This window comes from Lathyrus oleraceus, chromosome 7, assembly GCF_024323335.1.
Source record: "Lathyrus oleraceus cultivar Zhongwan6 chromosome 7, CAAS_Psat_ZW6_1.0, whole genome shotgun sequence".
Taxonomy (NCBI): domain Eukaryota; kingdom Viridiplantae; phylum Streptophyta; class Magnoliopsida; order Fabales; family Fabaceae; genus Lathyrus; species Lathyrus oleraceus.
The window spans coordinates 397233994-397259382 of NC_066585.1; the positions used below are offsets into that span (position 1 = coordinate 397233994).

General features: G+C 35.8%; 1 protein-coding gene across 1 annotated transcript; it reads right to left on the reverse strand.

The window, feature by feature from the left end:
* Positions 1 to 16997: 16997 nt before the first annotated feature.
* Positions 16998 to 18107, reverse strand: LOC127104452 (protein HIGH ARSENIC CONTENT 1, mitochondrial). The gene is made up of 6 exons (XM_051041632.1): positions 17956 to 18107; positions 17795 to 17875; positions 17632 to 17705; positions 17474 to 17544; positions 17320 to 17373; positions 16998 to 17235 (listed from the first exon to the last, which is right to left on the reverse strand). The coding sequence occupies exons 1-6, from the start codon at positions 17970 to 17972 to the stop codon at positions 17122 to 17124; spliced, it is 411 nt and encodes a 136-aa protein (XP_050897589.1). The 5' UTR covers positions 17973 to 18107; the 3' UTR covers positions 16998 to 17121.
* Between the last annotated feature and the right edge of the window lie 7282 nt (positions 18108 to 25389).

Consider the following 25389-nt stretch of genomic DNA (forward strand, 5'->3'; position numbering starts at 1 on the left):
AATTGGTATTAGAGAAGGCATCCTGCTCTGGCTCTAGGTGAGATCTAGGGAGAATACTTTCTGGTACAATGTAGAGGGATGGAGGATCTGTTCATAGGCCACCAATTTTGGATGGTTCTAACTATGACTATTAGAAACCAAGAATGGTAGCTTTTTTAAAATCCCTTGATAACAAAGCTTGGAAAGCTGTCTTGACAGGCTGGGTGCATCCTGTAGTTACTAAAGAAGGAGAAGTCTCTGCTGAGAAAAAGCCTGAAGAACAATGGTCCAAGGAGGAGGATGACCTAGCCCTTGGAAATTCTAAAGCTTTGAATGCCATCTTCAATGGAGTGGACAAGAATATTTTCAGGCTGATAAATAACTGTGAAGTAGCCAAAGAGTCTAGAGACATTCTCAAGACCACTCATGAAGGCACATCTAGGGTAAAGATTTCTAGACTTCAGTTGCTCACCTCCAAGTTTGAAAACATAAGAATGAAAGAAGATAAAAATATTCATGAATTTTACATTAGCATTCTTGAAATTGCCAATGCCTCTGGAGCTTTGGGCGAGAAGATGTTAGATGAAAAGCTGGTAAGAAAAATACTAAGATCACTCCCCAAGAGATTTGCTATGAAAGTCACAGCCATAGAAGAATCTCAAGACATCTCAAATATGAGAGTGGATGAGCTAATTGGATCCCTCCAAACATTTGAGATGGGAATATGTGATGGAGCTGAAAAGAAGGCCAAGAGCATAGCATTTATGTCAAACACCGAAGAGGAAGATGAGGAAGGTGGTCACGACATTGATGGAGACCTGGAAAATAAGATAGCAATGCTGGGAAGACAGTTCAACAGACTAATGAAAAAGGTAGATGTCAGAGCTAAGGGCAATGTCAAAAACATCACATCTGACATCAATAAATCCAACAGCTTTTGTAAGAACACAAAGTCTGAAGAAAAGCCCAAAGAAGTTCAGTGCTATAAGTGTAATGGATATGGTCATATTAAAACTGAATGTGGGACCTACCTCAAAAAACAAAAGAGGAGCCTTGTAGCCTCTTGGTCTGATGGAAGTGAAACTGAAGAAGCTACAAATCATGTGAATGCTTTGACAGGAAGATGGGGGTCTGAGGAAGAGTCAATTGATGATGAAAGAACATTTGAAGAGCTGGATACTACCTACAAAGAGTGGTGCCACGGAAGGGAAGGAGTGTGCAGACAAGTTGAAAGACAGAAGCAAGTGATAGCTCAGCTAAAAAATGAGAAGAAAGAGTATATGGAAACCATCTCAAAATTGGAAACTGAGGTTGTATTCTTGAATTCCAAACTAGATGAGATGATTAAGTATGTAAAAATGCTTAACAATGGATCTGCCACCCTAGACAAGATTCTTCAGACTGGGCAAATAACTGGAAACAAATCTGGCATTGGATTCAAGGCTGAGTGCAGTTGCAAATCAAAATCCAAACCTAAGAGAAGCCATGTTAAAAGCAAACCTGAGATGTCACATCAGATGTCACAACAGCAGAAAGGGAACCATCAAAGATGGAAATGCCAATACTGTGGAAAATTTGGCCACCTGAAGCCCTTCTGTTATAAGCTATATGGCTATCCTGGTCCTGTTCAGCCTCAACACCAATCTAGGTCCAAACATCACAAGACTGTTAGCAGAAAGCAATGGGCTCTTAAGACAAAGGTCACAAGTCTAATAGCCCACACTTCCCTCAGAGTCTCAGCCAAAGAAGATTGGTATTTTGACAGTGGTTGCTCCAGACATATGACTGGGAACAAAAACCTGTTGACTGAACTTCATCCTCATGCCATGAGTTATGTTACCTTTGGTGATGGTGCAAAAGGTGAAATCAAGGGAATGGGTAGGCTGGATTGCCCTGGGGTTCCTGACCTTGATGATGTTCTACTTGTTAAGGGATTAACAGCTAATCTAATAAGCATCAGTCAACTATGTGATCAAGGTCTGAATGTAAACTTCACAAAAACTGAATGTATGATTACTAACAAAGAAAATAAAGTAATCATGAAGGGAGTTATGTCCAAAGACAACTGCTACATTTGGAGCTCTCAAGAAACTGGATACTCTTCAATGTGTACCTTAGCTAAAGAAGAAGAAGTGAAGATATGGCATCAAAGATTGGGCCATCTGCATCTGAAAGGTATGAAGAGAATCATATCAGTAGAAGCAGTTAGAGGGATTCCCAACTTAAATATTGATGAGGGAAAAATCTGTGGAGAATGTTAGATTGGAAAACAAACAAGGATGTCACACCAGAAGCTCAGACATGACACAACTACCAAAGTCCTAGAACTACTTCATATGGACTTGATGGGACCCATGCAGGTAGAAAGCCTTGGTGGGAAGAAATATGCTTATGTGGTGGTGGATGATTTCTCCAGATACACCTGGATCAATTTTATAAGAGAAAAATCTGATGTGTTTGAAGTCTTTAAGGAGCTGTGTCTGAAACTTCAAAGGGAAAAAGAAAGTCCTGTTATCAAAATTAGAAGTGATCATGGAAAGGAGTTTGAGAACAGCAAATTTGCTGAATTCTGTTCTTCAGAAGGAATTCATCATGAGTTCTCATCTCCCATCACTCCCCAGGAAAATGGTATGGTGGAAAGAAAAAATAGGACTCTGCAAGAATCAGCCAGAGCTATGATTCATGCTAAGAAGTTACCTATCATTTTTGGGTTGAAGCCATGAACACAGCCTGTTATGTCCACAACAGAGTGACATTAAAGAAAGGGACTCCCAGAACTCTGTATGAAGTCTGCAAAGGAAGAAAACCTACAGTAAAATACTTCCATGTATTTGGTAGCAAATGCTATAACTTGGCTGATCGTGAGCAAAGAAGGAAGATGGATCCGAAAAGTGATGAAGGAATATTTTTGGGCTACTCAACAAACAGCAGAGCCTACAGGGTCTTCAATTCCAGAACCAATGTGTTGATGGAATCCATTAATGTAGTGGTTGATGATCAACAGATTGATGTCACAGACGATGTCGAGACATCTCTGAATGATTCTCCAGCTGACTCCTCAGACAAGAATAAGGAAGAAGAACCACCTCAAGCTGAACCTGAAGATGACAAAATCAACAAGGGACCGTCTATCAGAATTCAGAAGGATCATCCCAAAGACCTTATCATAGGAGACCCAGATAAAGGAGTCACTACTAGATCAAGAGAAGTAATCTCACATGGCTGCTTTGTGTCAAAGATTGAACCTAGAAATATCAAGGAAGCCTTGACTGATGAGTTCTGAATCAATGCCATGCAAGAAGAGTTAGGTCAATTCAAAAGGAATGAAGTATGGGAATTGGTTCCTAGACCTGAAGGAGTAAATGTCATAGGTACAAAGTGGGTATATAAGAATAAATCTGATGAACAAGGGGTTGTTACTAAAAACAAAGCTAGATTGGTAGCTCAAGGATATACTCAAGTTGAAGGAGTTGACTTTGATGAAACTTTTGCTCCTGTAGCTCGCCTTGAGTCCATTAGATTACTGCTTGGAGTGGCGTGTATTCTGAAATTCAAACTGTTTCAGATGGATGTAAAAAGTGCCTTTCTAAATGGCTACCTAAATGAAGAAGTATATGTTGAACAACCTAAAGGCTTCACAGATCCAAACCTTCCAAAACATGTGTACAGATTGAAGAAAGCCCTTTATGGGTTAAAACAAGCTCTCAGGGCTTGGTATGAGAGGCTCACAGTGTTCCTCACTGAAAATGGATACAGGAAAGGAGGTATTGACAAAACTCTATTTGTGAAGAATGAAGGAGGGAAGCTCATGGTGGCACAAATATATGTAGATGACATAGTATTTGGTGGAATGTCAGAGCAGATGGTTGAACACTTTGTGAGACAAATGCAATCTGAGTTTGAGATGAGCCTTGTTGTAGAACTGACTTACTTTCTTGGGCTACAAGTCAAACAGATGGAAGACTCTATCTTTTTATCTCAAAGTAAGTATGCCAAGAACATTGTGAAGAAGTTTGGCATGGAGAATGCAAGTCATAAAAGAACTCCTGCTCCTACACATGTAAAAATCTCCAAAGATGAAAATGGTGTCAGTGTAGATCAAAGTCTATACAGAAGCATGATAGGCAGTCTACTATATCTCACAGCAAGCAGACCTGACATTGCATTTGATGTTGGTGTGTGTGCTAGATATCAAGCTGAACCAAAAGTCAGTCACATAAACCAAGTGAAGAGAATACTGAAATATGTCAATGGCACCAGTGACTATGGGATGTTATATACTCATGGATCTGGATCTATGTTGACTGGATACTGTGATGCAGACTGGGCTGGAAGTGCTGATGATAGGAAGAGCACATCAGGAGGATGTTTCTTCCTAGGGAACAATCTGATTTCATGGTTCAGCAAGAAACAGAACTATGTATCTCTATCCACTGCTGAAGTTGAGTACATAGCAGCGGGAAGTAGTTGTTCTCAACTGGTCTGGATGAAACAAATATTGTCTGAATACAATGTCACACAAGAAGTCATGACATTATATTGTGATAACCTGAGTGCTATAAATATTTCCAAGAATCCTATTCAGCACAGCAGGACAAAGCACATTGATATCAGGCATCACTTCATCAGAGAACTTGTGGAAGAAAAGATCATAGCACTGGAGCATTTTCCTACAGAGAGGCAATTAGCTGACATATTCACAAAAGCCTTGGATGCCAATCAATTTGAATGTTTAAGAGGAAAATTGGGGATCTGTGTGTATGAGAATCTATAGCAATCAAAGGAGTCTGGGGATAGGTCTCACAAAAAGAGTATGGAGTTTTGTGAGGTACGGTGTAGCGAAAGATGTGATGGGTGTAAAGATTCTATGAGATTTATTTACCTTTGGTCAATTTTGACTAAAAAGGGGGAGAAGTATGTGGAGCTGGTGGAGTTGGTTGGAGCTGGGTACTGGCTAAGATGTATATGGCTAGTCAGAAGGACAGGCTATTATTGAAAGAGGTGCACGGGTGTTGATGTTGAAGAAGATGTCAGTATGACATTCTGGCTGGTACAGGTGCTGGAGTTACAGTAGCTGTTATATTTGATGCATGCACAGATTTAGGGGGAGAAGAAGTACCATGATGCATTGTGCATTTGTGTGTCTTACTAGTTGCATCCATAACTAGTAATTCTGTTGATTGTTGCACAGATTTAGGGGGAGGAGAAGTACCCTTGTGCATGTGTGTGTTACTAGTAGCCATAACTAGTAATTGGTTTGCTTCTGCTGCTAATTAAACTTCTGTTATGTTGTTTAACTGCTGATAGTTTGCCTTATGAACAAAAAGGACAGATATATGTTTTAGCCAATATTTGCCAAAGAGGGAGTTTGTTGATTCTAAGTGTTGGCAACAATTTTGGTAAAACAAAGAGTGTTCACAAGATGTCATGTGTGATGTTTTAACATGAGATACCCTATGTACCTGCTGGAGTTAAAGAACATGTGCAAGCAGGATTGTTTCAGAATGCCACATACAATGACAAGGCTTCTGATATTGGTTGTACCTGCTGGAGCTTATATGGAAGACATGTTCATGCAGGATTGTTTCAGATGACATACACAATGTCATGGTATCTGATATGGTTGTACCTGCTATAAAAGGAAATTGGATTATGCAGGATTTTTCTAGGATGTCAGACCCGATGTCATGACATCCTGTACACAGAACATTCAGTATGAATGTCTGGTGTTTTGTGATTGTGCAAGTATTGGAAATCATTGGATGATTGAAGATATGGCTAGCTGGCGCATTCAATCAGGGATTTCAACCAGATTTGAGTATTTTCCTAGGAGATCTATACAGCTGTTATAAAAAGATTTGATTGGAAAATAGTTTTAGGGTTTTCAAGATATCCAAGCCCAGCAGATTGCTTCTATAAAAAGGGGCTTAGAAAACCTGTGTGAACACACAACCAAGACTGAGCGAAATTTAGAGAGAGAGCTAGGGTTTGTGTCTGTAGGTCATTCAAGTCATCCATTGATGATTGAATTGGACTGATTTGTCTTCTTGATCAAAGCTGTGAAGCAAGATCAAGAGTGTGTCTTCTTGATTGAAACTGTGAAGTAAAATCAAGAGTTTTGTAATTGAAAAGTATTTTCTTTTCACAAGGATTGTTGTTTAAAATCACGGGTGTGTGATTGTAAGGGAAGTGAGTGGGTTCTCATATCTAAGAGTGCTTAGGTAGAAGTTGCACGGGTAGAGATTAGGTGAGAAAGACTGTAACTTGTTGAAGTGTACGGATAGTCTTTGAACTAATTCTATTATAGTGAATTTCCTTCCTGGCTTGGTAGCCCCCAGACGTAAGTGAGTTGCACCGAACTGGGTTAACAATTGCTTGTGTGATTTGCTTTACAATTCTGTTTATATTTCCATTGTGTATTAACAGATATTAGTGTCGTAACATCACCTTCGACATCTTATATCTGATACCAGAATTGCACTTTCATTACAAGATATAATTCATGGCACTACCTTAGTGCTACATGCTTTGGAATTCCATTATTCAATTGTTAGCTTAGGACACAATGCACACACAAGGCTTTCTCTTAGGCTACCTTACAACGATACCCTTTATTTCTCTCACAAATACCTTGTATTTTTCATGTATTCCTCTCCCCACTTTGGTGTACTTTTTACTCGGTTTCCTTTGGCTTGTTGTTGCTTGTTAGCCAACCTTAGGATTTAGGATTGTCACCGGTTCTTAACAAATAAACTAACCCTTGATCCAACGTCAAGCGGTATTTTCTCAAATCAAATTCAAAACACAATAAGATGCGATTAAGATTGTATCCTATGAGCCTTAAGTGGTAGAGAAGGGATGAGAATGGAGCTTTCCTACCCTCATCCTGAGTATTTTGAACACAGGACGCTTGGCTTGGTAGTTTGAGGTACTCACATTTACGCATAGTCTTTAGTGCAATCCGAAGTCAAGAACACTATCTTTTCAAAACCTAAAATCAAAATCCACTCATCAAACCTTTTTTTTGATTCTTAGGGCATCGCTCCGAAAACCTTTTTTTAAGGTATAAAATCAATAAAATAAACAAACATTTTATAGCACGAACTTTGAGGCTTTGATATCTCACTTCAACGAGTGAGCATACATAGGCACGAGGACCCAAACTCTGAGCAAGCACACTAATAAAAAATACATTTCCACTTCATAAACCTTTAGAAAGTAAGCATTAAGATCACAACCCCCATCCAAGCATAGACATCCTAGATGGTTCCCATCGAGTACGATGGATGTGAGGGGTGTTAATACATTCCCCTTGCATAACCGACTTCCGAACCTATTCGTGGTTGCGATAACTATTCTTTCGGGGTTTTCTAGATATTTTCCCTTTTCTTTGGAATAAATAAAATTCGATGGTGACTCTGCATTTTTCGCGTAGCGAAGATACATGTGCTTCATGCACAACCAAAGAGATATGTTGAAAATCGTGATAAACCCGAGCCTAAGGTTTCTTGGCTCAAGGCCAAAATTTGGAAAATAACGAATCAATTTTCTTACATTGCAGAGAATCATCTACATGGCGAATGTTTCCATCATATTTTTTCCATCCGCATGGCATATAATATTTTTTGCGTCATTCACACGAGAAAAAAGTCTTTTGAACCATGAAATTATTTGAAAGAATCATAACACTTTAGCAAGAGAACACTTCTTTCTAACATTTACATCATCATCACCATTGTTTTCTTTCACCTTGTAACATGACTCACCATATTCGCGACATTTATCCAAATTTTCATACTCTTTCCTTTATAATATGAAATCATTAGGGCATGCATGTATTTTGATATACTCTAAACCCGTTGGACATAATATCTTCTTGGTGTTATAACAACGATCCGACAAATTGTTACCTTTTGGTATCATTTGTTTCAATAAATCAAGCAATTATGCAAAACTTTTATCTGACCACCCATTTTTTGCCTTTAGATTAAACAATTTTAACAACGCAAATAATCATGTAAAACTTGTACACCCCTTATATAAAGGTGCATCTTTATCACTACATAAAGTATCATAGACATGGTCTTTCATAAAATACGATTCTCCAATATCACATATCATATCTTCTAGTCGATCATCAATATCTTCATAATTTCATGCATTTGCGGCGTCGCATTTTGATTGTTATCTACTTCCCCACGACACGTTAATGTTGTATAATTTCGACATATTCCATCACAATATTGATGATGTAATATTTCTTCCTTTGAAAGTTTGTTGATATTCCGCAATTAACACAAGGACAATAAAAGAGACCATTATTGTCGGGAAGATTTTTTTTTCACTTCTAGGAATTCAAGAACTCCTTTCTCATACACCGGGTCTAATCTATCAACTTTAATCCAACTACGATCCATACATTTTTTTGAAATTTATATCGGAAGGCTAATGTGAATGGCACACTAATGTTACACACACAACATACTAATATGGTTATATGCATACTAATATATCTATCACAATAATATAACACCAAAACTTAAATCATATTCATAACCAACCTCTACAATTCATGAAATCAACCAACAACCCAACAATTTCATTTGGAACACCAAAACCTAAAGCATATTCATAACCTCATTTCTTTCTTCATTTGCAATAGAGTTATAACAACAAAACGGAAAAAAAAAACATAGTCTTATAACAACAAAAACATCATAGCATGAGAACAGGACACATGATAAGATCACATAGCCTTAAAACAACAAAAACATCACAAATTTTGAACAAAAATAAAACACAAAGTAATCCAATTGCAACAAAATAGAAATCTACACCACATAAAGGAAAACCTCACCACAACGCGAGAGAGAGACCAAGAAATGAACAATGAACAATGAATAATGAACACAAAGAGGTATTGTATCGTACTACGAATAGTAGGAAGAGACCATCCTTCACTTTTCTGATGTTATCTTAACCAGAAAGACATTGGACAACTGCTCATTGTACGTTAGTTCATAAATAAAGTTATCCTAAAGGAGCCCTGAAAATTGTTCCTAATAGGCTCGACTTTTTTAAGGGATTATCACCTTCTCCTTTGGGCCTGGTACCAGATAGAGGGATCGATGTTCAACTGATGACAAACCGTGCTAGAGTCAAAGTCGACCATAACATTAAGAGAAACAACCAAGATATCAACATTAATGTTGTGTTAAGAGCTACAAAAAAAGGCCTTCGTATTATATAAGTTGTATACATCTTCGCAGAGGATAATTAAGAATTACACGTCTTCCATCCTCACATATCTTCATTCTCCAAAAAAGACCATCAATTTTATACCTCACTAAGGGTATGTTACAAAATCATTGAACACCTGCAAATTGGTGCCCTTGTAATGTGATAATCTTCCCATTTCTAACCACAATTCTTTGAATAGGCTGGCATACAGGATGTTGCTTGAACTTATCCCATCAATGAGGATTCTTGAAACTTCACAATTGTCTACTTTGGTTGTCTACACCAATAAGATTACTTTTTCGAGGATACGACCTACATTTTCATTGTATCAGAAACCTAAAATAAGTCTTCGTCTTCTGATTTTCCCCTCTTAATCTTTTTCCTTTGATTCCGAAGCTTGTCTCTTTGTGGTTTTTGTGTTAGTTTATTTTTACAAGATAACCCTCCAGTTATCAGCGAGATGACAGGGTGAGACAAAGCAAAAGAAGTTGGATTTGGAACAGCTGCGCTCTGGCGAGCAATTAATCGAGTTTCTCTAGAAGCATCCATTGTTGACAATTACACAAAGATAGAGTAATCATATCTGTTAACACAAATGATTGCAGATGCGCAACATAAAAGTTCAGATGAAATCGTTGTAGGATTTCGTGAGAATTAAAAAATGATTCCCCATAGACGACGCCATTATTCCGAAGTAGAACAAAAATTTGGTGAGGTGCTGATAAAGATCGTCGTAGAAACTCTCTAGTACGACATCAAAGGTCTTCGGTGGACACAGAAAGGAGTGTACCTACTATATTAACACTCCAACGCTCAAGTTAGTGAGATCAAATATGTATAATTTGCAAAAATGATTGAATCATACATTGACTTAGTGTGTGATTGCGTTTATATATGAGTGACGGTTAAAACCGCCCCCATTTAATGCGCGGTGGAATATGAAAGACTATTGGATTGATTCTAAGCACTACGCCAAAAATAATTTTTAACAGCGCATCTTAGACAGCGCTTTTAAAAGAAAGCGCTGTCTAAGGTTAAAATTAAAATAAAACACGGAAAATGTTCCAAGAAAATAATGAAAGCGCTGTCTAAGGGGGGGTCTTAGACAGCGCTTTCTAAAAGCGCTGTCTAAGACCCCCCCCCTTAGACAGCGCTTTTAGAAAGCGCTTTTAAATATAGAATTTAGACAGCGCTTTTGATAAAGCGCTGTCTAAAGTCTTTAAATTAAAAATAAAAAATTAAAACCAAAAGCGCTGTCTAAGGGGGGGTTTAGAAAGCGCTTTTGGAAAGCGTTGTCTAAGGCATACCTTAGAAAGCGCTTTTGGCCAAAGCGCTGTCTAAGGTCTAATTAAAATAAAGTTTCAGACCACAAAAGCGCTTTCGTTCTCTGTTCTTTTGTTTTCCCTCTTCTTCACTCACCTCACAAACTTCCGCCATTTCCTCTTCCCCTCAATCTCCATCAGCCATAACCTTCTTCTCAACTCACACAACATCACGCAGACACTCCAAAACACGACATCCCCATATCACCCTATTTTCCGAAAACCCTATTTTCCGCCTTCGAGGGTCCCTCCGCCGTCACCGAAACAGTCGACCGCCGCACTCGCCTCTCACCTCCGAACCTCCGCCGTCACCCAAACAATCGAAGGTTGCAGCGCAAGGATATCACTTGAATACAGTACGTTCTGCTCTAATGCTCTTCCTCTTCTTCCATCTTTTGAAGTTGAATACGGTACGTTCTGCTCTAATGCTAACATAATGCTAACTTGTTAGATGTTAGTCAATATGGTTAAATAATTAGCTTGGCTTAGAATAGAGTTAGTTTAGTTATGCTTATGATGTTATCACAGTCGATTTCCATTGTCAATTACAATAAGAAAAATTAATGAACTCAGTGGGATTTCTGTCATAGAATGAAGTTAGAATGTTGGAGTGTTCTTGGATTTGTCAATGATGCTAACTGAGCTATTTTGTTAGTTAGCTAGCTTACTAGTTATGCAATGCCACAACGCCTGCTTGTTTGACTTTGGCTTGAACTGAAATGTTGGTGTTAAAAATGTGCTTGTTTGATTGTAATGCCATGAGTTCAAATAACTTGGATTGTTACTGCAATAGTTTCTTTCTTTTATACTTGTTGCACTTGTATGTTTTGCCTATGTTAATTGCTCTGCTTGAATGGACCCGTTGTTGTTTATTATATCCTTGTATGTGTGCAATTAGATCCATGGCTGAACGTATGTGTATGGGTTGGTGTTAGCATATGGCTGCCCTGTTTGAATCTACACTCAATGCTTGTGGTTTGTCCATTGCCCTGTTGCAATCTTGATCAAATTTTTACTATCCACCACAACTTCCATTGTTAAGATGATTAATAGGGTTGTTACTGTAGGAAATGATTGTTAGCAATGCATTCATGCCCCCTTTTGAAATGGTGTTAATGGATTGCACGTGAATTGATGTATGCTGGTTGAAAAATATGTATTGCTTGGTCTTGTTATGTAAATTTGGTCTGCAACTGTCATAGAAGTAAAAGTATGTTATGTTAATGTGCACGAAGTTTGCCATGTAATGCTATGTACTAATGCTTTGGTGTACATGTTTCTTCATTGAAATTTATAATTATGATAATTATGGTTAACTGTTTGTTGAAAATGCTATGCTAATCGGTTAGTTGCTGGTGTTACAAATGCAATGTTTAATGATAGTTGGTGATTTGGGAGTTGTTAGTTTGTGTATGTATGTATATTGAATTGTGTATGTATATGTGTATGCAATTTGATTTTCTTTATACTTCCTTGGTATGCATGATGAATTTTGAAATGCATTGCATGTTGGGGCTGTCATGACTAGGCTTGGATTTAGATGTTCAATATTGTTCAAACTTCATGTTTCCTTAGTGATTATATTTGAAGATTGAATATTTTGTCATATTTTGGAGTTATTGAGCACATTTGGGTATTTGATTACGAGAAGTTTCAGATTCCCATCTTTGGTTGCAAGTGGGTGAATAGTAGTGGCATACGAACGGATAAGTCTGGATTTTTGCAAGTTGATCTTACTAGGGTGGGGTACAAAGATGAACCTTTTATTCTAGCATCTCAAGCTAAACAAGTGTTCTATGTGAATGACCCGAAGAGTACAAAATGGTCTATAGTGCTTTTCTCTAACAAAGTGACTGATGATAGCGGTGTCGATCAATGTGATATTGATGTTGAGAATGAGTCATGCATTAGACGGAATGAGTTGAATAGAAATGATGAAGTTGAGGATCTTATACCGGATGAGTCATATATAAGAAACGATCATAATGAGGGAATTTGGATCAATTCATCCGTACGCATTGCTAAGAAACAAGTGATTAATATTCCAACAAAGAAAAGAAAGAGATGTTAGTGACTTAGGTAAATTATCCATGGTTTCTTTATTTTTTTTTTCAATTGTTTTGATTATAAGTTATATGTGATAATGCATGATTTCATTATATTTTTGTTTTCAATTGCTTTGATTATAAGTTATATCTGATAATGCATGATTTCTTTATTTTTTTGTTTTCAATTGCTTTGATTATAAGTTATATTTGATATTTGATGGTTTCCTTGGTTTATTACAGGTTAGACATGGCTGATGACCAACAGGAGGAAGTTAGTAAAAAAGTATCCGCGGAAGAAGAAATTCGAAGAGGCATCACAGTAATGAGGAGGGTGGTCCAAGGAAGATCTCGAGGCATCATACTAGATGTCTGTTGGAACAACCAGGGACAGCTTATAGAACCTAATGGGCATACCTTAACTAGTTTTATCGGTGCACTAGTAAGGAATGAAATTCCCATTACATGTGATGATTGGAGAAACAAAGAGCTGAATGAGTCGAAAGAAAAAATTTGGAGTGAGATAAAGGTACAATCATTTGGCCCTTAATTATACGGTATCAATTATGTTTTTTCAATTACCGATACTAACTATCAATCTGTATGTTTTTCTTAGCGATGTTTTAACATCGAAGAAGAAAGAAGAGGTTTTTGTATGACTTAATGTGTAGCTGCAGAAGGAGGAAAGTTCAGAAACATCTCTTCCTGCACATGTTTTGTGGAAGGAAGTCCGTGTGGACAAATCTGGAGTTCCTCAAGAAGAAGTTTTACACGTATACCAGAAATGTGTAAGTATAACATTTTTTCATTAATTGAATAACATTTTTATACACAAATATTTGACAAGTATACGGTATTCATCTGATTTTTCAGGAGGAGCTATCTCAGTCTTTATCTCCCGATGATACTAAGGGCATACTTAGTCGGGCATTAGATGTCCCTGAGTATTCTGGTCGGGTGAGGGGTAAGGGATTTGGAGTCACTCCGACCTCCCTGAGTGTTAAAAAAGGAAAGGCTCCTAGTAATCGGGAGCTTCATGCAAGACTGGAAGCCATGCAAGCTGAGCTTGATGCATTGAGGAGAGAAAGAGAGGCTAGCGCCTCAACAGTATACAGAGATGCTTCGGACAAAAACAGTATCAACTGTACCTTTCAGCCGAACATTCCAGAGGTAATTACATATAATTGTCTTAAATTGAACTATTTGCTTAAATTATGTATTTGACATATATACACATTAACGATTTCTTATTATTATTGGTTTTAGGGCATTTCCCATTGTCAGCTGTATTTGTCGTCACCATACTATCGGATGGTTGGCAAGGGAAAAGTGCATAACGTTAGCGGAGTATTACTCCACACTAGAGAGCTCCCTGCTGGATGTTTGAAGGTATCAGTTGATATTGCAGTTGAGCCGAATGCAGCATTACCATATCCTAGCGATGATTCGGATGCAACAACGGTGCACGAAGCAGTAGGTTCGTTTGTTGCATGGCCGACAAACCTCATATGCGTAGGATATGAGGTATGCTTAAAACTTATGTTAACTTTAATGTGTATATTCAAAGTTTAAAATTTATGCTTAAAATTTTACTTACATATTTTCCTTGGTTATGTTAAATAGACTCCCACAAAATCCAAATCAAAAGAAAATGAGGTTAGCAATGCCTCCGCACAACAAAAAAAGGAGGTTAGCAACGCCTCCGCACGGGTAAAAAGTTCTGGTGCTAAGAAGACCGTAGCTAGGAAAAAACCTACCACCAAGTATAGGTCGTGCCTCAGGACATTTCTAGAGATGACCGATATACCGACCGGAGGTGTTCGGAATGTACATATGGAGGTAGGGATTTTCGGCTTTGATTACGACCAAATGATTGGTAATGAAGACTTCATGCATGTTTTTGGTCATGAAGAAATCGGCGTCAACGTTGTCAATACATATATTAGGTAAATCCGGTCTACTTTGTTTTATTAATTAAACAACTTATGTTAATGATGTTTACTTTATGTTAATCCGGTTTACTTTATGTTTCAAAAGAGGTGTTAATGATGTTTTTATATTAGGTTTTTGTATGACAAATTGATGCGCCCCAATGATTTGGACGAGTCATTCAAATTCTTAGCACCCGCGACCGTCAACTTAGGTTTAATCTTAAGTAGACCGCATACCGTGACGGAGTATGTTCTTCGGATCCTCATGGATAATAAAGATGCGGAGAAGTTGTTTTTTATACCGTTTAATACCGGGTTAGCATTTCATTTTAAATTCATCTATTATAATTATTTTCCAAGTTACCATCTAACATTTGCCTAATCATTACAGTGGACATTGGTTGTTGCTCGCAATCAATCCTATCCGAGAAATTGTGTATTATCTTGACTCGTTAGGAAATGATTGGACAACATACCCGGATATGAAGGTCCTAATTGACACGTAAGTGAGAATGTTCAAATTTTTTCTTAGTTTATGTGAATTGTTCTAATTGCTTCATTTTTATTTTATTAGCGTCCTACAAGCTTTTCGGGCCCAACGAGATATCCAAACCTCAAGGAGGGGCGCCAACTGCATTACATGGATTAAAGTGGCGGTATATTTTTAATTACCACATTTTTTATTATATTAGTGATGACACTTGATAAAACTTAGGATTTATAATCCATATTTTTTTTTCATATGTAGTGTCCTCAACAACGTAATCAAATAGATTGCGGGTATTTCATGTTGAGGTTTATGCGAGATACTCTTGCTTTGGGCCGATTAGTGATTCCCACCGATGTATGTATTTCTAACTTATGAGTTATTTTTATATTTACACATATCTCATATAATTAAATAGTTGGAATTAATTCAAAATATGTTATATTATTATGTAGTACTTTGAGGAATTCAAGTGTGCATTTTATACAAAGGATCAAGTGGACGAAATCAAAGAGGAGTGGTGTCAATTCATGATAGAGCTCAATGTTTTTTCATAAATTTGTGTAATTAATGTGTACATTTGTAGTATATGTAATGACTTGTAAATGTGTACATAAATTTGTATATATTTTGATACATTTAAGGCAAAATTGGTTTGAATTGGTATATATATATATTTGTTAGCCAAAAATTGGTAGAAAAAAGGCCAAAATGGCATGTATAAAATGTGATAATTGTCTGTCAAAATCTGGTTGAAAACAGGTAGAAATTCTGGTTTATAAACCTGGAAAAAATGTGGTTTAAAACAAAAGCTTCAAAAATTTTCGTATACATTAGACAGCGCTTTTGTAAAAAGCGCTGTCTAAGGGGGGGATTAGAAAGCGCTTTAGGCAAAAGCGCTGTCTAAGGGGGGGGGGGCTTAGACAGCGCTTTTTGAAAAGCGCTGTCTAAGGTATACCTAAAAAAATTAAAATAGGAGGGTCTTAGAAAGCGCTTTAGGCAAAAGTGTTGTCTAAGGGGGGGGGGGGGGGGGGGGGGGGGGGGGGCTTAGACAGCGCTTTTAAGATTTAAAAAAGCGCTGTCTAAACCTTTAGTAGCGGAGGTTTAGACAGCGCTTTAAAGCGCTGTCTAAGGCTAAAAAAAGCGCTGTCTAAGGTCTTGTTTGTTGTAGTGAAGGGCTGCGATGAGTGTCTGATTCAGTTTTATGTGAACGGCCTCATGGTAGGAGTTTGTGTTCGACATCTTTAGGTATATGAAATTCATGATTGAGCCTTTGACTTAGGCTGGTCTTATTGCGTTAATTGGCATATCCCAAACAACAATCAACTATATAAAAGTAAATAAATCAAGAGACTCCAAACTTAACCAAACATTGGTTTAAATTAAGCTCAAAACTCACTTAAAATACGGCATCTGAACAATGTTTGACACTGTTTTGTGTATGTATTTAATTAGTGTCTAAATTTAACTATGAATCCGTTTTACAAGAATCAAATAAGAACATAAAAATTAATCTATCCACATGAGTTACTATTTGTAATTAATTGACAGAAAAATTCATTGCCCAACTCCAATTACAAGAGTACCAATTATTATACAAAGAAAGATCCACACAAACGGTTTCATAATAAAAGGGTTAATATCACTTATAGGGATATTCTGTTTTCTCCCCTATAAAATTTTTTTTATACAAAATTAAATTTCATACAAAAAAAAATGTTATTTTAGATCTTACAAAATCATTTTTTTTAAAATTTATACAAAGATTATGTTGTTTTAGATTGGGTAATATTGTCCTTTTTAAACTTATCTTAAAAATTTTATATGACAAGGTTAATTTAAAAAAAAAACTCTATAAAATTAGTTTAAAAATAAATAATTGTATAGGTCTAAAACAATATAAGTTTTATATGGAAATGTTAATTTAAAAAAAAAACATTTTTATAGGATGTAAAACAACATTATCTACGTGTAAAATTAATTTTTTAAAAAATTACACATAAATCAAATTAACTTATATTATAGGGGTAAAATGGTATTATTCCAAAATAAAATTACATTAGAGAGGCAGTGAAATATTATAATAGTAGGCAATCTTTCAATGTTGACAAGCATAATTATAGACGGAACTTGCAAGCTGTTTTAAGGTGTTGTGCAGGGTTGTCACCTACAAATCCAGCATCCGCCCACGCAGAATAGCCTCCACCCATGTTAACAATATTTTGAAATCCCTGCGTTACATTACAACATCATTATCCATATGGTATGTCGACTTCAAATTCGTCCAATATATTTGAACTTTCTTATACACTTACTGATTTATGGAGATCAACACATGCTCGACTTGATCTTCCGCCACTATTGCAAGCCTGAATTTTACTATAGTCAATTATAACATGCATAAACCTATTTTATTTGTTCCCGATACGTGCATATTGTTTTATATTTTAATGAATTCAAATATCTTACCACTATTAAGTGATCCTCACTCTTACATATTGCTTCTACTTGGCTAACAAAATCAGGATTTATCACCCGTCCTGTTCATCATTTGCAAACGCATCATGTGCCATATAGAGAAGAAAATTTAATCTGAAGTGATTACCGTTAAATTGACAATATATTACCTTCTTCTGTCTTGAACATATAGGGGATATTAATAGCATTCTCGACATGGCCTTTGTTGAATTCCTCCACTGACCTATTCAAAGGGACAAAAGAATGAAAAATAAGGACTCCAGTTTCTTCAATTATTTTAGGTGTTTCTAGGAAACTCAAATCATTTGTTACCTCGCATCAAGATATTTGTAACCAGATGAATGTAGCAGATCTTTGGCAGCATGGACGTCTAAGGTAATAACATTTTGATGACTACAAATATAAGAGATAAATCAGAGTTTACATCAAATAACATAAATAAATATAGAATGGAATATATTTTGAACTCTTACTCCTTTGTGGTATCCATTATTTTCTTTGTAAATAAAGATTAACACTCCTGAAAATTAGTTATCAATGCAAAATATTTATTTGTATGAAAGGTATTTATGAAATGAAGACTTAGCGTTACTAAGGTTTTCGAGTCGTTGACCGTTTTAAATGTGTCTTTTTCTTTTGCAAGTTGTTAATACCATATAAAGGTCAAATCTTGTCGTGCAAACCAAGTACTAGTAATTATAAATATTATCGAGAAATGGTCATATGCACATATTTTCCTTTTTTAAAAATATTAATATTCACTAATAATGTCCTAGCATTTGAGAGAGATAAAGTTGACTTTCTTTGATAAATTGTTAGTAGATAGTAATATGTTTTCCCTTCTATTAAGGATTGAACTCATTGCATCTAATTTCCTTACCTCAATTAATTTAAACCATTTAAGTCACTCCTCCCATCCAATAATATTGACTTGGTGTTTGGAACGAGATTATTAAAGATCAATTCACTACAATAAAATCTTTTATTTTGATAGCGTCATTTTTTCAACCATAGTAATTTTCATTTTTACGCGTCTGATAATTTTTATTAAAAAAAAATTTATAGATTGAAAGTTTGAATTCCAGCATCAATATTTTTCTATTTTTTAATAAATAAGTCTGTATCCCTTAACTTATATTGTTACATAAAATTTGAAAATTATTTAATTACAGTTGTTTTTATCAACCGTGGTTATGTATCATATTTCACTATGGTTGGTATTTGCAACCTTGGTGAAATTCTTTCCTACAAAATTAAAATATAACAGACTCTTTATTTCATTCATAACACATGCCCTAGCGAACCAGACGATAATGGTAGAAAAGTCTTCATCTTCACCATATTCATTTGTTGTTTCTCTTGATGAGATGGTCAACTTTAACTCTAGCCGGTTTATCCTTAGTTGACATCGATGTATCTATCTGGTACAAGGCTCAAAGAAGAAGGTGATAATCCCCTAAAAAAAGTCGAGCCTACTAGGAATAATGTTCGAGGCTCCTTCAATAAAGCTTTATTTATGAATTAAAGTACAACGAGCGGCTGTCCAATGTCGTCTTAGTTAAGATAACATCATAAAAGTGAAGGATGTGTGTTAACTGTAACACCCTAAACCCCAACAAATAATTCATAAATAATGCAGAATTATAAAATATGAAAGGGTGCTACATTTCTTCGCATAACATTCTCAAATCATAATAGCAACGAAAAATAACCTTCAATGCAACATTAATTGTCTCATGAATAAAAAATCACTTCATTTAATCATAAAATAGTTAATTTAGCAAGTCGTAGAAATATAGAATAAGGTACCCCCAACCCAGTGTTACGCTATCAGAGTGACACATGGAAAACTAAACAATGCAGAATGATAAACAACGAAGAAAACCAACTATGACAACCTCTAAAACAAGCAACAAACAATGCTCCCCAATCTCTACCTAAGTATCTGCACAACAGGCGTATATGACAACACAGAAAACAAAAAGGGATGAGAATACATTCACATATGTTAACGATGCATAAAATAATAAGGATAATACAATTAGCATAATTAATGAATCACGCAATCCAACAATAATATAAACCAATCAACATATGCAATTATGTATGTAATATATTCATCTCCTCTACTCTCATGCATGTGGTGCCAATAATCTGGACTCAGAGGTGTGTTACTAAAAATCCAAATCGTCATTGAACCAAAATCCTACTCGTCATTGGACCAAAATCCTACTCATCATTGGACCGAAGTTATACTCGTCACTGGACCGAAGTCATACATATCTCTGATATACATGATGCATGAAAGCTACATGTCGCTACACGAAAACTGACTGACTGAAAATGCTCTTATGAAAAGCGCACATAGTCGCCACCAGATTTTATTTATGTCTCATATAAGAGAGGAAAGGGAAATTAGTTGATAAAACCCTCTAAAGAAAAAAGAAAAGGATTAAGTATTGGTCAACAACCAAATATGGGTTCGAAAGTCGATTATACAAGGGGGAGGTATTAACACCCCTCACATCCATGGTACTCCACGGGGACCATTCATGTTGTCTACGTGCGTGGATGTTTATCTTAAAGTTTAATTATTATCAGAAAAGGGAGAAAGAATGAGATTGAGTTTTTTATTATTGTGCTCGCCAAGGATTGGGGCCTTTGTGCCTACGTATCATTCATCAGGGGATGCAGAATAAGAGCTATGTAGTTCGGAGTAGAAAATGATTGTGTGTTGGTTGATTTTACCTTTAAAAAAAGGGTTTTCTCAGTGATGCCCTAATGTGCAAAAATAAGTTTGATGAGTTGATGTTTGTTTTTATGGTTTTTGAAAAGAGGTTGTTTTTAATTAGAATTGCACTAAAAACTATGGGCGAAGGCGAATATCTCCGACAGACAAGTCAAGTGTCTTGGTTCCAAAATACTCAGAGTATGGGTAGGAAAGCTCCACCCTTACTCATTCCCCACCACTTAAGGCTCGTGGCGCGCAATTTTAATCGTATTTTTATTGTATTTTTGGATTTTATTGGGAAAATGCCACTTGACGTTGGATCAAGGGTTTATTCCTTATTGATTTTAAAATGGTGATGTACATGGATATTTATAAGGAAATAACTACGAGAAATAAAGAATGTCATTGTAAGGTAACCCAAGAGAAAGCCTTGTGTGTGCAAAGTGGCATATGCTAACAAGTGGATAATGGGCTTATGAGTATGTCTCCCTAGGGTTATTTCATGAATGTCATTCTTACAATAAGATTGTAAGTTAGAGATGAAAATCTAAGTCATAGAAATGGGTCAAGAATCGAGGCAAGGTCCAAATGCAAGGGTCCTAATGAGTCCTCTAAGTCCATAGTGGATCACATATGAATGCATTTTTTTGTCTTTTGATTTTATCATGTTTTTGTTCCTTTTGATTATGCAATGACAATAAGTAAATGAAAATGAGATAAAGATGCATGAGGTATATTTACAATGATGATGAATATGAGAATAAAGTGCTTGGAAAGTAAATGACAATAAAGTAAATTGAAAAGTAGGTAAATTAGAAAATAGCAAATTAGGCCAACAAGTCAATGATTAGTGATAAAAGTTAGTGGTTAGAAATCAAATTGCACAAGATAACCACGTAGGGATTATCTATCCATAAGTCAAAGGAATCAAAATATGACGCATCGAGGGATAATCTATCATTGATGCAAATTATTGAAGATGATTCATGATCATCTATAAATAGATTTGGATCAAAGAAGGTTATAACAACCTCAAGTCCATCTACCAATTATTTGAAAAGTGAAAGATTGTATCACCCAAATAATTACAAGTTCAAAGTCAAATAAGGTACAAGTTGAACATCTAAACCCAAGTGTTAATGGTTAATGATCAATAGATACAATGTAACAAAAATAGAATCATAAAGTAAACTCAAGTAAATGAAGGTCTCATATATACATTAAGAGGTTCAAACATGATCAATTAAGGGAAATCTATCAATACCTCAAAGTGTCAAGAATGATCCATTGATCATTCATCAACATATTTGAAGTATTGAAGATTTAATCAACCCTAGGATCAGTTACCAATGATCAAGAGATTGTCATCAACCAAGACCAAACACAAGGGTAAAAAGATCCAATTAAAATGATATAAATAATTGGTAATAAATAAAAGATATTGAAGTGTATTTAATAAAATATTTGATCAAAATAAATAAACAAGAAGAAGAAGTTAAAATGAAAAGGGTGTTAATAAAATGAAGAAAATGTAAAGACAGAACATATAAAAGAAAAAGATGTGAGAAAATGAAAGAAAGGGGACTCCTGGATTCGAACCCACAACCTTGGGGTTATAGGCCCAACCCTTTACTAGCGACCCACGTGTTCTTGGATAGTAAGTAAACGCGCATGCTTATGTATTAGAACAAGATTTAAGTTATGCAATATATCTCTAAGTTTAGATGATAACAAAGAATCAAACACTTTGGTACCTAATAAATTTCTCTAAGTGGGCAGGTTTCTAAGGTAAAATGAATATGATAAATACAATATCTGACATCAAACGAAGTCCAGAATAGTTGATCCAACAATGAAGATATCATATCTGAATTTGAACACACACTTATAAGAGAATAATCTACATCTGAAGACTGTAAATCTAAAAACTTTGAAGACTTTACATCTGAAGACTGTAAATTTAAAAAATTTAAATACTCTACATCTGAAGACTGTAAAGACACTGAAGACTTTACATCTGTAGACTTTGAAGACACTCTATCTGAAGATCAGTCAATCTGACACTGAAGACTACTCAACAAAGAACTATCTGAAGAATACAAGCTCTGCTCAAGAGACTCTGAATTCCGCTCACTTTGACTCACGCCTAACAAATCATCTGATTCATCAAAATCAGAAACTTAATCAAGAAGTATATATATATATATATGGACAGTATTGACTACACTCCAAGACTGCTATGGAAAGGACAAGAAAGTTAATGTCATTAAGTCCCATTATTGGCAAGATATCACCATCAATTTTTTCAACGGTATAATCTCCCATCACTATAAAAAGGCCTCACCAGCATCATACCAGAATATGAAGCTATTACACAAGAATTCTACAATACATCTTGAACAATATTCTAAATACTTGTTATTGTAAAATTCAGTAATCACACGAGAGTTGTTTCTGACAGTGTGATCATTTATCATCTTTTTTCAGTTGTGTTCACACTACTTGTCTAGAAGCACTAAACGCTCACTTGTAATTCCTTATAGTTGTGGTGGTTCCTCAATGACTTGTGAAGTCTTTAGACTTGAGAGGGCTAAGAGATCATTGAACTCTTAGACGATTGTTGTAATCTTTCAAGATTATTGGATTAAGTTCTTATTGAAGGAGAAATCACCTTGGCCGGGTGGACTAGAGTAACTTTGATTTTCAAGAGAACCAGGATAAATTCCTTGTGTTATCTGCTTTTATTTTCTTGTGTGTGGTGTTGCAAAAGTTTTTATTTGCGGTGAAAACAATTCAAACCCCCATTTCTTGTTTTTTTCCACCTTGAATTGGTATCAGAGCTTCGACTCTGTTATTGATTTTTGAATCAAACACTTAACAGTGTAGAGAGATCTAGTGTGAGAAAAACATCATGGCTAACACAAATGAAAGAGATAGCTACAACGCAAAACCTCTAGTGTTTGATAGAGAGAAATTTGATTATTGGAAGGACAGAATTGAAAGCTTCTTCCTAGGACACGATGTTGATCTATGGGACATCGCTACAAATGGTTATGAACCATCCATATCTCCTCTTAGTATCGCCATTCCAAGAAGCAAGATGAATGATGATCATAAGTGTGATTTCAAGAATCACCATAAATCCAGAACTATTCTATTGAATGCAATATCCTACAATGAGTACGAAAAGATCACCAACAGAGAAACAACTAAAGAAATCTTTGATTCCTTAAAGATGACTCACGAAGGCAATAATCAAGTGAAAGGGACTAAGGCTCCGGCCTTAATCCAAAAGTATGAAGCCTTCAGAATGGAAGATGATGAAGTTGTTGAGATAATGTTTTTTAGATTCCAAACTTTAGTTGCAGGACTCAAGGTTCTGGACAAAGTATACACAACAGTAGATCGTGTCAAAAAGATAATCAGAAGTCTTCCAAAGAAGTGGAGACCTATGGCTACTGCTTTGAAGTTGTCCAAGGATCTGAACAACATAAGCTTTGAAGAACTTATTAGCTCCCTCAAGAGTCATGAGATAGAGCTATAGGAAGATGAACCTCAGAAGAAAAGCAAATCAGTAGCTCTGAAGTCTAGATCAGAAAGAAGAAATTCATAAAGGAACAAAGTCTTTCAAGCTGAAGAAGAAGAAGACGATGACTCTAAGAAGGAAGATTCTGATGATGAAGAGGAATTGTCTCTTCTATCCAAAAGAATCATACAACTCTGGAGAAAAAAAAATATCAACTTCAGAAGACCCAGACAGAAGGGAGACCGTCCAGAGACAACCTATAGAGGCAGACCCAACAAAGAGGTAACCTACTATGAATGCAAAGAGCATGGACACTACATAAATGAATGTCTAAAGCTCAAGAAAGACAGTTCCAGAAAAGAAGGATCCAAGAAAAACTACTTCAAAGCTAAGAAGAAGGGACTCATGGCGACATGGGATGACTCTGAATCTGATGCTTCAGAATCTGATTTTGAAGAGGAACATGCAAATGTTGCTTTCATGGCCACCACATCTAGAAGTTCATCAGAAAAGGAATCTGACTCTGAAGAGGTATCCTCTGACTTTTCTCGCTCTGATCTGGAATCCTATTTATCAAAATCTCTGAGCTTGTATCAGAAGCTTCGATTGAAATTCAAGAACCTGAAAAAGGTTCATGAAGAGACAGTTGAAGAGTTTGATAAGCTTGAGAAAGAAGTTTCTGAACTTAAAGAAAACAACTTTATCCTTGAAAAATAAAACGAATTTTCAACAAAAAAATGTTCAAAACTTGAAGAAACTCTTTCCAAAGCTCCACCTACTTCTGAAACCATCATATATAAATATGAAAAAGCTTTTTAGAAATTTCTGAACAATGGGCTTGAAAGAAGCAAAATGGCTTCTATGATTTATGGTGTTAGTCACAATAAAAAAATAGGAATTGGATATGACTCTGATGAAGATGATTTAAAACCTTCTATAGAAATCAAACTGAAATCACCTTTCTCTTAGCATTACACACATGCACAAACACAAAAAATTAATAATGCTAGAAAACCAAAAGTTTTCAGAAACTCTAGGAGAAATAATCATAAAGGACCCTAAAGATTATGGGTACCAAAAGATAAAATCTTATATGTTGCAGATATCTTGTGCAACGGAGTTAAAACACCAATCATGGTACCTGGACTCTGGATGCTCACGACACATGACAGGAAAAAAGCACATGTTCCAAAGCCTAGAACTTAAAGACGCTGGCTTTATATACTTTGGAGGAAATCAGAAAGGAAGAATCAGAGGATCTGGAATAGTTGGTAATGGATCTCTTCCTTCTATTTTTGATGTCCTTTATGTTGAAGGCTTAACGAATAACTTGTTATCCATAATTCAATTAAGTGATAACGGTCATGATATAATCTTTAATCAAAAAACGTGAAAAACTATTAATTAGAAAAATGGCACAGTCCTTTTCACTAGTAAGAGGAAGAACAACATTTACAAAATTAAGCTTTCAGATTTAAAAGATCAAAATGTAACATGTTTAATGTTTGTAAATAAAGAGCAATGGGTATGGCATAGACACTTAGGTCACATTAGCATGAGGATGATTTCTCAGCTAAATAAACTTGAGTTAGTCAGAGGCCTACCTAAGCTGAAGTTTTCTTCAGATGCTCTTTGTGAAGCATGTCAGAA